Source organism: Schistocerca serialis, chromosome 3 (genome assembly GCF_023864345.2).
Source record: "Schistocerca serialis cubense isolate TAMUIC-IGC-003099 chromosome 3, iqSchSeri2.2, whole genome shotgun sequence".
In the NCBI taxonomy this organism is placed as follows: Eukaryota; Metazoa; Arthropoda; class Insecta; order Orthoptera; family Acrididae; genus Schistocerca; species Schistocerca serialis.
Window position 1 is genome coordinate 491,777,167 of NC_064640.1, and position 16,391 is coordinate 491,793,557.

General features: G+C 39.7%; 1 protein-coding gene across 4 annotated transcripts in view; it reads right to left on the reverse strand.

The window, feature by feature from the left end:
* Positions 1–16,391, reverse strand: part of LOC126470377 (DNA fragmentation factor subunit beta) — a 154,171-nt gene that overhangs the window by 136,721 nt on the left and 1,059 nt on the right. For all 4 annotated transcript variants that reach the window (XM_050098207.1, XM_050098204.1, XM_050098208.1 and 1 more), the window contains exon 2: positions 16,141–16,226. In XM_050098207.1, the coding sequence (XP_049954164.1) occupies positions 16,141–16,146 (6 nt within the window). In that variant the 5' untranslated portion in view covers positions 16,147–16,226. The remainder of the gene's footprint in view (positions 1–16,140; positions 16,227–16,391) is intronic.

The window sequence follows — 16,391 nt, forward strand, 5'->3', positions numbered from 1 at the left end:
GCACCATTGGCTGATGTCATTTCACCGCCTTCGCTTCTCTTGGGTTCTTCATCTTTGTTCCGGCACTTGTGGTTATGCCAGAACAGAATAGAATTGGGAAGAAGAGAAATCTGTGGTACAACCTGACCAAAAGAAGAGATCGGTTGATAGGACAAATTCTGAGGCATCAAGGGATCACCAATGTAGCACTGGAGGGAAGCGTGCTGGGTAAAAATTGTAGATGGAGACCAAGAGATAAGTACAGTAAGCAGATTCAGAGGGATGTAGGTTGTAGTAGTTACTCGGAGATGAAGAGGCTTGCCCAGGATAGAGTAGCATGGAGAGCTGCACCAAACTAGTCTTTGGACTGAAGACCACAACAACAACAGAATGATGATGATAATAATAATAAACTCCTCCAACCTGGGTCGTAAAAGTTCCAAGGTTGTTTGTCATAAGCTAGGATAAAAGAGGAGTGACAAGAGGAGCAACACCTTTTAAAAAACTTCAGTTCAGGAGGCCCAGCTGATAGTACCATGTAAGAGTTCCTTGCCAAGGTTACAGTGAAGATCACAGGTGAAATACCCTCAGACTTCAAGAGGAATATAATAAATCCAAGTCCAAAGAAAGCAGGTGCTGATCACCTTTTAAAAAACCTCAGTTCAAAAGGCCCAGCTGATAGTAGCATGTAAGAGCTCCTTGCCAGGGTTACAGAGAAGAACTCGATGGCAGCAAAGATGGAGATAATGGACTTGGATATGGCAGAACTGGCAAAATGGGTAGCCTATTGTCCAAGGCTAAAATGGGCAGATGGCATGATGGTTCAGCATATTACTGGTGGTAGCCCAACAGTGCCTGTTCCACACATTAATGGTGGTTGAATCAGTAATAATCTAGTCTGACATCCTGTTCTTATTTTGGGAATTCAGGGATAATCCTGGATTCCCTGCTTCTACTTCAAATCGCAAAATGAAAAGTTCACACAATGGATGCACTACACTGGTGTTAAATCTGATGAGGTATCCACCATTACCTCTTGCAATACATTGGGACCTAAGGCTCTGGGGAGTCCCAGAGATGGAATATACTGAAGAACCTTCTACGTTTCAGTTCAAGAAGAAGTACTACTTTGGAACATTAAATGTAAATTCTCTTCTGAAAACTGGAAAACAGACAGAATTAGAATTATTTCCACAGAAGAACCAAATACAAATTTTAGCAGAGCAGGAAGCGAGATTGTTAGATGAGAATGTAGTTGATACACAACAGACAGAGTTTACAAACAGAAACAAGCAATAAGAATAATGGAAAACATGCCAGTGTTTCGAACAGTATTTTATGTAAACAAAAAAATTGCGGATAGTATAGCAGAATTTAAATCAAAATCAGAATGAATGTCCTTGTTAACAATAACATGCAAGAATAGAATCTATACCTTATAAACTGTCATGAACCCATGAATAATAACAACAGAAGAAATCAGCAGAAAGTAAATTAATTTGGTATATTTCAGAATCTGAAATCTCCATAGTGCACCAACCATACTTGGTCAGAAATGCAAAAGTAGGAAGTAAATTACAGCCGAGCCAGCTGCAGTCAAGCATGATTGTTATGCCTTACAAAACACAACAAAGCATTCACACGGTACAAGGCAAGCCAGCCAAGCAGGATCTGGAAACAACTGACACAGCAGCACCTATGTGGAAGCCTTTCCACAGCATTAACTGCAGAAGTTTTTCGTGTATGTGCCACAAGGCATAGCAAAGTCTAAGCAAGGCCAGCCACTTTTGTATTGAAATATTATTGTGCCAGTATCGCAGCACTACCACCATGGGACTGTGAAACTTGGAGCACCATCCAGAACCCTGTATGGGGTCCGCAGCTCGGCCTCATGTGTGGGTAGCCTGCCCTGAGATATGAGACACAGAGCTACCGCAGGGCCTGCTGAGCTTTGGTACACAGCGCGTTGGCCACAGTGCTCCTACAGTGGGTCATAGCCATCACAGCACTGGAGGCATAAGCTGTGCCTCAGCCACTGCTGCCTCTGCTGCAGAGCACAGAGTACATCACTAATGGAAGCAGTGGTGTTATGCGCACGCACACACACGCACACACACACACACGCACACACACACACACACACACACACACACACACACACACACACGAGAGAGAGGCATTGGATGCCTAAGCCACCCTGGTGCTGAAGGAAATGTGTACCGGTGGAGACCCACAATAAAGGAATTTGAAAGCACAAATTTGCTGTCTCCAGTCCTATTTCACTCATGTCAGGACACTGGCGTCACCTTTCTGGAGCAACATCTGAACCTACAGTCTATGGTACATTGAACCCAGAAAATTTACTTGTTGGTGAATGTTTATTCATGAAAAAAAAGCTTGCTGCCATGCTTCCTATAAGGTGGATTTTTTTACAAGTAAAAAGTCAGTAGATTTGTTGCACTGCAGAGGTAATGGGAGCCACAATTGATTAGTACCTGTTAAATGTACACATTGTAATTTAGAAGGTCATTCAGTGTACAGAATCAGTACCAGCAGTATGTTTCACATGTAGATGCTACACACACATGGTTAGGAGTGACCCGTCAAAATGGGCTAATATATTTTAGTTTCTCTGTCTCGTGAATACTGGTGTTTCAAACTGAGCGTTGGAGAGAACAAGGCTTTTGCAGAGACAGAGACGCAAGGTGTATCACAACCAGAGGCAGTCTGCATAATGTTGGAATGGTTATCTCAGCTGACAGCAATTAATATGGAGTTATGTGTTCTAATGGAGTCGCAATTGCCACAGTGAGGTATAGATTCATCACCTGCATGTTTTGTTGCTCCTTTCCCTGGGAAATCACAACCGAGGGTGTACAAGCATTTGTGGGAGATCTTAAAAATTTGGCAGAAATGGAAGGATGATCTGATGCAGAACTTTTAGGGGTCACAAAATTGAGATCAGCAGTGGAAGCAAAAACTTATGCAGAGTATACGGAGACTCTCAAGAGAGTTAGATTGAGCAACTGACGAATTTAAGGAGGGGTTAGCCCAGAGGTATGTGAAACAGAATAGTGCAAGACATTTTAGAGAAAAGTTGGTGATGGTAACAAAGAAGCATGTGGAATCAATGGAAGAATTTGCAGATAGGAGAAGAAAGATCAATGGGTGTACTTATGAGTTGGGACATGAGGCTGTAAATGAGGTTATTTTACAAGAGGCTGAGCAGAGGGCATTTGACATGTTTTTAAGAGGATTACCTTCAGGAGATGTCAAGACAAGTACGGACACGGGGTCCAATTGATTTGCGCACAACTGTCACATTGTCAACAGAATGTGAAGAAATTTACATATAAACTGAAGTACAGTGTTCTCAACCAATATAAGGTGTTATAGGTGTGGGCAAATGGGGCATGTGAGGAGGCAATGTCACTAGCCTCAGGACAATGGGAATAGAGGCAGAAGTCACAGCAGTTTCAGAGGTAGAGGACCAAGGAAGAACCAGACATTAAACAGCAAAGGAAACCCAACGTCCGCCTATGGCCATTCCCATTAAGATTAGATTCTATGAAGTCAATCACGGAGGTGGATTGTGCGGTCAGAGGAATAGTAAGAAACATGAATTGCAGGATATTTTTGAACACATGGGCACATGTATCGGTTGCCAATGGTGATCTGGTGGAACATAAGCACTGGAACCCATTGCAGTATATATTACATGGAGTGTGGGATAAAGATTTCATGCTGTTGGGATTGGTGCATGTTGATTTTTTCCTGGGCACAGTTCAGTTCAAGCAATATGCAGAGATTGTGCCACACATGAGTGAGGGCTATGACATGATTCTGGAGTAGGATTTCTTGCATCATCATTGTGCCCAAACCAATTTTTCACAGCATATGGTGAAATAGCTGTCAGTGTAGCACTGTCACAAAGTGAGTTTATCGCAATGAAAAACCATTTAAACTGTGACTAATTACTCAAAGACTTGATTCACACAATTTTGTGCCTGAGGGTACCGGAAGATCGCTTTGCGTTAATGTTGAGTCTAGATTACTGATAAGAATTTTGTGTGTTGTGGAACCATTCAAAGTAAATGAGGTCTTGGATAAGGCAAGATGCTTAGTAAACTGAAGTGATGTATGCATACAAGAGGTAAATGGTGAGAAAATGATATCTGTATTTGTGGATAATTTTAGCATCACAGATTTAAGGTTAATGGAGGGGTTGCTGATCACTAATGTGGATACCCCAGAGGAGGAAGAGTAAGACAACAAGGGGTATCAGCCACGGAAAATTGGTAGATACCACTGAAACTGCATCATGGTGGAAGGTAAAGCACCTAAAGGGAAGTAGTGGGGAACAAATAGAAGAGTTACTTTTATAATTTAGGGCTTTTTTCCAAAAGGGTCATTGCCAGCTATGCATATTATGCAGGAAATGAATCACAGATTTACTGCAAACTGTACAGAGCTCTGCGGTACCTGCAGCTGATTCTGACAGAATTTATCGATCAGCAGCTGAAGGCTGGGATTACTGAGGAGAGTAATAGTCCATTGGGGTGGGGGATGGGTGGGGAGGGACGGGAATTGTCATTGTACCAAAAAATCAACGGTGCAACATGGAAGTATAGGTTTTGTTGTGATTATCAACATCTAAATGCTAAGATTATAATGGATGCCTACACTTTCAGAAACGTTAAGGAAACTGTTGACTATTTGAACCAGTGCAAAAAAAATTTTAGTGATGACTTAAGGTGTGGCTACCATCAGCTAGAAGTCACTCTGAAGATGGACCGAGAACAGTATTTTCTGCACCATGGGGCTGTTATCAATTCAGGAGAATTCCTTTTGAATTAAAGAACACACCTGTAAACATTTCAGAGACTGTTAGATAGAATTCTCAGAGGAATGAAACAACATCAATGCTTGGTGTATCTTGACGATATAATTGTCTATACAAGTGATATCAAACAGCACATACAGTGCTTAAGGTAAGTATTCCTGAGACTGAGGGCACCAAATTTTATGTTGAATACAGAAAAGTGAAATTCTGTGTTGGAAGAGGGGGCATACCTTGGTCAGATAATAAGTAAGGATGAGGTTAAGACAGACCCCAAGGTTTATTAAAGCTATACATGATTTTCTCTGCCTGAGTCAGTGAAGGAACAACAATCATTCCATGCAGTTGCAAACTATTACTGAAGATTCGTAAAGGGATTTGTGGATGTTGTCAGACTGTATGCATAGTTAGTGAAGAAAGGTGCAAAATTTGTTTGGTCAGAGGACTGAATGTGCTTTTGAGAGACTGAAGAAGCTTTAACATCAAGTCCTATCTTAGTGTTCCCAGATTTCACTAAAGAATTAATTCTGTCATAAGATGCATCCAACTATGTACTTGGCTGTGTGGTTGTCTCAAGAAACAGATGACGTAGAGCACCTGGTAACCTATGCACCAAGGCAGCTGTACTCAGCAGACAGGAATTACTTCACAACGGAAAGAGAGATGTTGAGTCTTCTCTATGGAATCAGATGCTTCAATTCTTATCTCTACAGGAAAAAGTTTTGAGTGACAACAGATCATGTAGCACTGAAATGACTGCTGGGATTGAAGGACCCATCTAATAGGTTGACATGATGGGTGGTAAGACTGAGCAAGTTTGATTCTATGGTCGTACATAAACATAGAATGAAACATGGGAACATAGAGGACTTAAGTAGGAAACTAGCAGTGTGGCAGATAGGTGGCAATGAGAATAAGGAATAGCATACAGTGCAGAGGACAGATGAGGAGTCTAAGCAGTATAGTAAATAATCACAGTTTTGTATGCACGATTGGTTGCTGTGCAGACAAACCAAGTTGTGACCACAAGCAGTGGTACCAGTGAAGTTGAGGAATAGAGTGCTACAAGACACACATGGTCACGCGTTAGCAACTCATGGAGGATGTAGGTCTACCAACAGGAGAGTAGCATAGAGGTATTGGTGGAAGGATAGGAAGATGGACATGAACCAGCATGTGCAGAATTGTATACAGTGTGCACATAGAGCAGATTTGTGTCGAACAAGAGTACCATTGCAGAGACTACCTGAAGCATTAGCATGGTTTGAATTTCTTTGGATTGATGTTTTAGGTTTTTTTATGAAAATACCTGTAGGGAATAAACAGGTACTTACAATTACAGGTCAGTTTTCAAGATATGTGGCAATGGTCTCAACACCAAACCAAGAGGTAGCAACAGTGGCAGAACTGCAGGTAAACAATTGGATACTGAAGTTCAGGGTACCTGAAATGATAACAACAGACTAGGGAACCAACATTATGTTGGATTAGTTCAAGGAACTGTGTAAGCTGTTATGTGTGAAGAAACTGAGGATGAGTCCTCTGACACTCAAGTTAATGGGAGAACCGAAAGGGTGCACAGAAGCATAGGAAAGATGCTAGGATATTATGTAGATGTGCACCATACCAATTGGGATGTCTATTTAAGGTATGCGGTCTCCACATACAACTCAAAACAGCTCTCTCTCTCACTCACACACACACACACACACACACACACACACACACACACACACACGACTGCCGCCATATGAGATGGTACATGATCATAAAATGCCATTTTGACATGTTGAAAACCAAGAAGGGGAAGACAGGAGATTCGGTTAAGGAATTTGAAAGGGTCCCAAGAGAAATTTGGAAAGTGTACGCATGACAAATACATGGGCACTGGAAAAGCAAGAGGAAGTACTGAGCCGTAAGCAAGAATACCACAACACAAGGTTGGCCAATCAGTGATGTAATTAATTTCATACACTCCAAAAGGGAAGACAAAGAATTTTCTTATGAAATGTCAAGGGCCATTTCAAGTCAAGGCAAATAAGTGTCCAGTGAATAGCAAGATTCAGTTGCTGACGAGAAAAACAATTGTGTACATAGGAGTTTGAAACCTTTTTGAGGGAGCCCAGAGGTTAACCCATGAACTGGAGGGACAGATGGAAAGGGAAACTGGAAAAGGAGGTGCGGAGGTGCAGAGGAGCAGCAAGAGGTTGTATTTAAAGCAACAATAGGAAGTCCATATGGGTTAAGACCTAGGAGATAAGACTAAGTTATTTTTTAAATGTTAGATATAGTTGTAGCTTAAGTGAAATTAGCTGCTGTGGGGCCCCAGAGAACTTTATAGAGAGGAAAGGGTAATAGGTAGTCCCGGCCTCAGGTGAGATACGCCAGGAGACAAGATGATGTGAGTCATAACCGGACTACTGGTCATCATTAGGGTGGAAACATTGTGGAACCAGCACCTGAAAGGAGGAGTGCTGTTAATTTAGCAAAAGGCCGTGATTATCACCAATCATTGCTCTGTGATACAGATGGTGTTTAACATATGGAGATACAAATGAGGTGAGCCAGCTAGAAGAATCCTTCAATCGTTTTTGACAGGAGGCAGAGTATGAGATTACACAGGTCTTATGGAAGTTGAGGGACGAGATGGCTAAGGTCCTCAGGATTGTATCGCATACAAGGACAAGGAGAGTTTGGATCAATGTGGGAAGCCGACTTATCAAAACTGTGTTTGGGAGAGCTGATGAGGAGGAAATCAGGAGATTGAATGACACACAGAAGTAATAAAACAACTGGTGAAAGGAAACAAGGCAGCACGTGAGTGGCACACCATGTAAATTGCAAGTTTGGTGAAGGATGTGCTAGCTGACTCAAGAACTGGTGAGCTATGCCGAAACTGCTGAAGAATCATGGAAGTAGTGGTAACAAAACTGTTACAGCCCTTGGAGGCCAGAATGTGGGAAGTGCCAGGAGAGGTAGCAGAGCTACGAGAAGCTATGCAGCAAGCTGTATGGGGCCAGCTAGGAGTGAACTTGTCATCACTGGAACAGTACCTGGAAGGGCTACTACAGGAAGTGCAGAACGAGCAACCACCAGAACTATGGTTGGTCTTAGAATCTAATCATAAAAATTTACCCTTTGATTTTAAGTTAGGCACAAAGAAGCAAGGCCAGATGGGGCAAGGTTGTGCATTTCAGTTTCCTTTCCAGTCTAGCAATTATATGTATCCAATTATATCCTGTTAAGTGGGGTACGTTAAAGAAGTTTGTCAGGTAAAGTTACAACGGTTGTTACTAGATGCAGAAAACAAGAGTAAATATGTAAAAATGGAAGATACGGAGTTATGAAAGTGTTACAGGGTTGTGATTACGGTTTTTCCAAACAGAGTAGTGAGAAAGGGTCAGAAGTCCTGTGCAGTGAAGTTACTAATGGGTCAGAAAGCAGAGACAGAATGCAAGAAGGAAGTGATTAGGCCTGAGTTGAACTTACAGCATACTGGTTGTACTCAACCTTCGATGTAGTAGTAGTAGTAGTAGTAGTAGTAGTAGTAGTAGTAGTAGTAGCAGCAGCAGCAGCAGCAGCAGCAGCCGCCGCCAGTAGTTTCGAGCAGGGGAAACTCATGACATCAAAAATGTTAGAGTTAGATGGGAGTGGATTATTGGTAAATGGGATTTCATGTTAAATAATTGGCTCTGCTTTCCACCTACCTGCCACAGTTAGGGGGTAACCCTTTTAAGAATTTCACAGCCTGGATTGTATTGGCCTGAGGGACACATAGAAGTGCTCCTCCCTGTGAATCTGACTATGTTAAACCAGACTTTGGGACCCTAGCTAATGCACTCTACAGAAACTCGTTAGCGAGCAGGAGAGGGAAATCTTTCTGGACACATTGATGAAGTATGTGAGTCTGTACGGAGAGTGTCAGTACTGGAGGGAAACAACATTGATCATTGTCATACCAACTACTGCAGAGATACTCCGCTAACTGTAGTCCATGTTTACATGTACAAAAAGCAAAACACAATGTACAAAAAGCAAAAAACAATGTACAAAAAGCAAAACACAATGTACAAAAAGCAAAACACAAGACAAAGTCCACACCCAGTCACTGTTCAAATTCCAGTCCATTAGATTCCCATAGCCTCAGAGACAGCAGAGGACAAGCTGCAGCTATAAACTGAATTGAGCAGAAAACTAAGGGGCCTAGGATAAGAAGTGTTTAAGGGAACTTATTGGTACAAGTAATCCTGAAAAGTGGAACACAGCCAATTGGGCTAGCCATCAGGATTTGTCATTCTAGTGTGAGAACAGTTTAGTTAAGGCAACACGAGAGGCCAAGTCTTGTTAAGAGAGAGCGCAACATAGAGCAATGACCATATTCAATCATACACACAAAGTAGGAAGTGGATTAAGCCAAGCCTGCTTCAGGCAGATACAGATGTGTCTTACAAAACACAGCAAAGTCATTGTGCAGTACGAGGCAAGCCACCCTGGAAAGGTGCAGAAATAGTTGACACAGCAACACCTAAGAAGAAGTAGGCAGAAGCCTTTCCACACCAGCAACCACACAAGTGTTTAGTACGCATGCCGCAAGGTGTAGCAAAGTCCAACCAAGCCCAGCCCATGAGCATAAAAATACTGAACCACTTTCGTGCTGCAATATTCTTGTGTTAGTATTGCAGCACTACCACAACAGGGCTGAGACATTTGGGGTACCATCAGAATGCTGTATGGGGTCCGCAGTTTGGCCTCGTGTCAGAGCAGGCTGCTCTGATAGGCAAGACAAAGAAGCCACCATGGGGCCCGTCAACCCTGGGACACAGTGCACCAGCCATAGCATTCCTACAGTGGGTCATGGCTGCCATGGCACTGGAGACATCAGCCATGCCTCAACTGCCACTGCCTTAGCCGCCAAGCCCAGAGGACATCACTGATAGAACCAGTGGTGTTACACCACTGCTTGACCAAGCCATGCTCTACCAGCATTGGGGAATGTCATGCGCACATGCACACACACGAGGGAGATGATTGGCTGCCTCTGCCACAATGGTGCTATTTGAAATGTATTTCAGTGAAGTGCCTCAATAAAGGAATTTGAAAGCACAAAACAAATCTATAAATCTATTAATTCCAGTCCTATTTCATCTGCAACATACATAAAAACAACATCAAAACACTCCTCAGCAACTTCAATATGAAAGTTGAGATGGAAAAGAAATTTAAGAATACTGCAGGTGAATATCCAGTGCACTTAAGAACAAACAGAAATGGAGAAAAACTGATCAATATACGCAAAATGTTACAGTTAAAACTGATGTCCACAATTTTCACAAACTATCAAGAAAAGCCAAAACTTGGATATCTCCAAATCTAAATCTAGTATCGTGTGCCCATGTCTAAGTGGGATATCAAGAAAATTATAACTGTTGAAGTAATCAGAAGTCAGTAATTTGATTCAGATCATTATCTATCTAAGATTGTAATATGATTTCTTCAACATAAAACAAAAAACACAACCAAGAAAGTAATCAGATAGGAATCCATTAAAATTAATATTACAATAGAAAGACAAAAAAATGTAAGCAAAGAAATCTAGACAAAAAAAAGGTTGAGTGGCATGAACTCCATGTAAAAATTACTGTAGCAGAACAGAAATCTTTATAATTTGCCAAGAATAAATAGACCACAAGGTGGAATGAAGAGTGTGAAGAAGCACCAGAACAAAGAGCTCAAAAATAGAGAGGGTCAAATAGAGAACATTTAGAACAACTCAGATAACAAAGAAAATAAATGTCAAACATAATACAGAAAATCAAAAGAACCTTCAAAAATTCTCATTTTATGGAGATACAAGAAAATTTTGCCAACAATAATACTAGAAATTTTTACCAAACTTTTGAACATGTACTTAATTGGTATCAGGCACCAAGTATTTGTTTCAAAGATCATAATGGCAGCACAGGATTAAATAATAAGATTTGAGGATCTTCAAAAACTGGGAAAAGTTTAAGTTCTAAGGAAAATACTGAGACCTGGAAGTAGTAGTAATGTTGAACACAAATTAAGATCAAATAGAGAGTTCTATTTGGAAATGGGAAAGCTAACTGTTACGAGGAAAAGACAACTGCAGTTTTATAGCCACATATACTGAATCGACAAAACCAGACTAACCAAGGCAGATTTTCAACTTACTAAACAGCTACAAAAGTAAGCCCATATAGTTTACTGAAACTGACAAAGATATGAAAAACTCAGGAAGTCTAATGGATATAATAGGTAACAAAATATCTTTTAAAGAAGCAACACGAAAAGCAGGATTTCAGGAACGAAAGAGGTCTGCAAAAGGAAAAAAAAATGGACCCAGTTACAAAAGGAATGACACTCTCTACAGATGAAAGAAGTCTGGTAACAACAAAAACTAAACACAAAGAAGGAAAACCAAGATTGATTTATCGTACCCTAAAAAAGTGTTATTCAATATGCTATGCCCTTAAACTATCTAGTTCTAACAGTTAAACTGGACTTTCTAGTAACACCACAAAAATTTGGAGGATGATTACCCACCAACAGAGCAAGAAATTTATGAAAAACAAAGTAAGTGGTGAAGGCTCCTTTACAGCAAAACTGTTGAAACTGTCAGAACCATAGATTATAAATGTCTACATACGCTTTTTGAGCACATCTGGAAAACTGAAATGATTCCAAAAGAGTGGAATATAGCATTAACTCACTCACCACATAAAAAGGGAGACAAACAAAATGTCAGCAAATACAAAGGTGTGTTACTTCTGCCAGTGGCATACAATATAGCATCAAAAATTCTCCAGGACAGAGGTGTAGAAACTTTGCACAAACAACTTCTAACCACCATCATGTCTAATATCCAGACAAAGTATAAAGTGAATGGAATTGCAAAACCTGGAGCTACAATATGAGCAGGGCTAAAAAGCTGTGAAACTGCAGCGAAAAGCACTTTATAACTGTTTCATAATCAGAGAAGGAAATGATGTGAATAAAAATGAAAGTAGCCTTGCAGTAAGAACACTGAAAGAATTTTCAGAAAAAAATTGGCTTGCAAAATTTTCCTTTTTTTCTCTCTTTTATATATCTCCCCCCCCCCCCTTCCCAGGTGTGACTTAATTGAAAACTCTTGTATAAACAGAGAAACTGTTGGAACAAAATGAAAATTGAGGATAATTTGGATCAGTTTTGTACATACAACTTTCACTGAAGCAACCAGTTCTGTCAGAGGGCATGCACAGAAACCATGAAGGCAAGAAAATGCTGGCAAAAGAAATTCCCCAGTGATAAAACAACTGAAGAAGTAGACATCAATGAAACTTGCAACAGATTCGACGCTAATTCCAAAAGAAAACAAGGATGCATTTGCAGTGTATAAGAAAGAAGCATCTCTGGCTGCATCTCATGAGGAAGAAGTTACATAATCACCAGCATGTGAAGCATCAGAAGCAACAGTGGAAAATGAAGAAACAGCATAATAATCATCAGTATCAGAAATAGCATAGCAAACCCACACAAAAGGACAAAAATTTTTGGTATTCAGAGGTAGAAAAGAAACACAATAAAGTAATGCACTTAAAACAAAAGTCATATTTAAGAACACTGCATTAAAAAGTTCAATATCATAAAAAAATCACTGAAGTATTCATTATTTTCATAATGAATGAAGAAACTGACCACTATGGAAATTAAAGAGCAAGATATGAACTGACTGTGCTATATGAAAATTACCAGAATAATAAAGGACAAGTTGGTTATGAAGCTTAAAGGTGCAAGAAGAATTCATATGCTAGTAAGGTAAGAGAAGGAAAGGTTAGCCACCAAAATTAAAAATAAAAACTACTTCTAACAACTCTAAAACAGTTATATCGACAGGGGAGGAGACATGAGTAACAGATCCACAAGTGTGTAATACTTTCAATCAGCACTGTATACCTATGACGGATATACGAGGGTTGGAACATAAATAGTGGCAACTATTTATTCACAACCGATACAAAAGAGTTACATGTTTGCACCTGTTACTGTCCTTCAAAGCAGTCAACAGCACTGTGCAGAACCCGTAGCCAGCGATGTGGAAGGCGTAGTATACCATTAGCACAGTCTGTTCTGTTGGTGGTGCGAATGGAGCGGTCTACTGCTAGTCGAATCTCTGGAACAGTTCTGAAGTGAATGCCACGATGTGGTTCCTTCATCTTCAGAATCAAATCAAAGATACAAGGACTTCAGTCGTACTGCTGTTCATTTTTGGAGCATCACCTGCGACCAGCTTTTCGAAAGAGGCGGTGACACTTTCTGCGCAAACAACCCATCATTTTACACGACAATGTGCAGGTGCATACAGTGCAAGCTGTGGCTGCTCTGTTCGGTTGATGGGACTGGGAAGCACTGTACCATCCACCATACTCCCCGGACTTAAGTCCTTGTGACTTTGATTTGATTCCAAAGATAGAGTAACCACTTCGTGGCATTCACTTCAGAACTGTTCCAGAGATTTGACAGGCAGTAGACCGCTCCAGTCACACCATCAACAGAACCGGCTCTGCTAACGGTATACTACACCTCCCACATAACTGGCAATGGGTTCTACACAATGCTGGTGACTACTTTGAAGGACAATAACAGGTGAAAACATGTAACTCTTTTGTATTGGTTGTGAATAAATAGTTGCCACTATTTAAGTTCCAACCCTCATACTTCTAAAACAAAGCATAGAATTAGCACAGAGCATTGGAAGAACCAAATGGGTGGCTGACAGTTTATATCTACTTCTTACAGACAAATTGGAAGTTTCACATATATTAGAGCACTAAAAAATAGAAATAAAGCAGGTTTGGACGACATATCAACAAAAATGTCGTAACACTGCACTAGGTATCTCGCAAAGCCCTTGATATTTTTGATAAATTTAGTAATGAAGGAAGGAATATTCCCAAATTGCTTAAAAAGGAGCAACATTGAGCCTGTCTGTAATAGAAGGATATAAAGGAGATCGAGGAAACTACAGACCCATAACTATCATAACTGTTCTCTCTAAAATAGTGTAAAATAATAAAGACACAATAACAAACTATCACTGAGAATACAAAAATCTTATACGAAACACAACATGTCTTCAGAAAGGGGAGGTTCACACAGACTGAAGTGCCAGAGTTCATAACAAACATAACTGAGGCCCTGGATGATTTAAAAACTACACTGCTATGGTATAAGAGGAAAAGCAGCTGATATTAAAAAAAACTATGATGAACACAGGCACCTGTGTTGAAATAAAATTTTAACTGCAGAAGTACTAAGAGAACTGTCTAATTTTCTGGATATTAAATATGGAGTAGCTCAGGATTTAGCAAAGGACTTCTGCTCTCTACCTTGTATGTAAAACAGATGTCCATTGCAGTACATGAAAAGGTGATCACTTATGCCAACACAACTTTAATACTATGTACTGACTCAGTAAAGAATTTGCAAAAGGCAGCCAGTGAAGACATGCAAATGGCAAAAAGATATTTTAGAGAAAATAACCTATTGATAGGCCTGTACAGTAAGAAAACAACACACAAAACTTGAAACAAAGGGAATTCTCAACTTGAGGATGTTATAGAGAGAATCAGAAATGTGGACCTAGAAAAAGTGAACTATAATAGAAGTGGACACAGTTTTGACATGGGAAAACCACACTGATAAGGTCTGTTCAGCATTAAATACAAATATATTCTTAATGAATAAAATGTCCTGTATGGTGGATACAGAAATGTTGAAAGAATGTATTATGGACATTTTCCCACTTATACTGTACTGCAAGCACTAGGGAGAGGAGTACCAGATGTACACATTCAGATAACTGAACACTATTTCAAAAATTAACAGTGAACATAAAGTAATCAACAGTATGCACTTCTGCATAAAGAGAGGGGAAAAAAAACTTTGCTGTATTAAGCATAGCTGATCAATCTATAGATCCTGAAATGAGCACAAAGTTTTTAGGGATGAATGTTGATTGTCATTTAACATGGACTGAACACACAAAGATGCTGTCAAAAAGTAAGTCGTCAGCCTGTTATGCTCTATGGGGTCTATTAGTAGTTTGTACCAGCCAATGTCTTTTTTTGGGGATCAAAGGTACATAATATGAACACCATTTTTAAACTGCTCATTGTGAATACCTATTTTTTTAAAAAAAAAGAAAAAACTCCTCTTATCCTTACTCTATAAAGTGAGTACACCTCAAGTGTATAGATCAGGAATAATGTTACAAGGTAGCCTATTTCACTAACAGTTCTATACTTAATCAACGAACAAGAACCTGTTTGGACTTTCACTTACCAAAGAGAGCAAGAAAAAGACCTTAAAACAGCATTTTAAATGATGGAATAAAATTGTATGATAAATTGTCTAGGAGATGACACAGATTACTAAAACTCATCTGTCTGAAAACATGCCAGATAGAATTTTCTTCATACGTACTGAATATTACAAATTAAAGATTTCTTACAGGACTCTTACTAGTGGTTGATAATGAATGAGCATAACTCCAGCACCCTGTTTCATAACAAAACATGATCACAATGTAATGTTTCTACGAGAGAATCACATGGAAAGGTCTATAATGCATGGCAGTAATGTCCTGTCATTCTCCTCAGCTCAACATCTCAGTATGATGAGTGTATGCTAACTCCATTTTTAGGTGGTATCAGGGGATAACATGACAGCATGTATGTGGCATAGTTGTTTCTTTAGGGAGCTTGAGGCAGTTTTTTGAACAGACTGGAGTTAGTGAATGCGACATAGCAACAGGTTTGTAAACCAAAAGTCACCAGTTGTCCTCAGCATGCACAATGAGGAAGGGCAAAACTATGTAGCCTATTATAATGTAAGTTATTTGGGTCAAACCGAGTGTAGATCTAAGAACATTATATAACTACAGCAACAGTCAAGAAATCGACTTCATATTTGGGAGAACTAAATTTGCCCTCTCAAAACACCCTGAACCAGATTTTTTGTGGTTTTTCTAAATCATTTCTGGCAAATGATGAGATGGTTTCTTCTTCATAAAAGCATACCGGTATTTATTCATTCTGTGTATCTGTATATTTTGGTACTTAAGCTTGCATTGTAAATTCACTTCAGTCCAAACTATTTTTTGTCCACTATAATTAGACTCCTGTCTGAATGCGTTGTATAAAGTGAAATCGACTATAAAACATTTCTAGATTTATTAAAATTAGTATTACATTTATAAAAAAGGTAGGTGGCACTTTTGCAAAACTATACTGACTAAACTTAATACTGAGGAAGGTTACCTTCATTCTGTTGAAGAGATGTCCAGCGTCTCTTGTAAAACATTGAATAACGGCATATTGTAGCACACGGACTTGGCCAACGTCACCTAAAAGTACCAAAACTTTATCTTCATAAAACTGTCTCACTTATATTCTTTTGAGGACACCATTATATGATGCTAAATACACCGAAACAGTACATTATTTCGAAATAGTTTTACATAACCAACTGATTCAGTAACATTCATGATCTCAGTATTGAGGAAGATGAT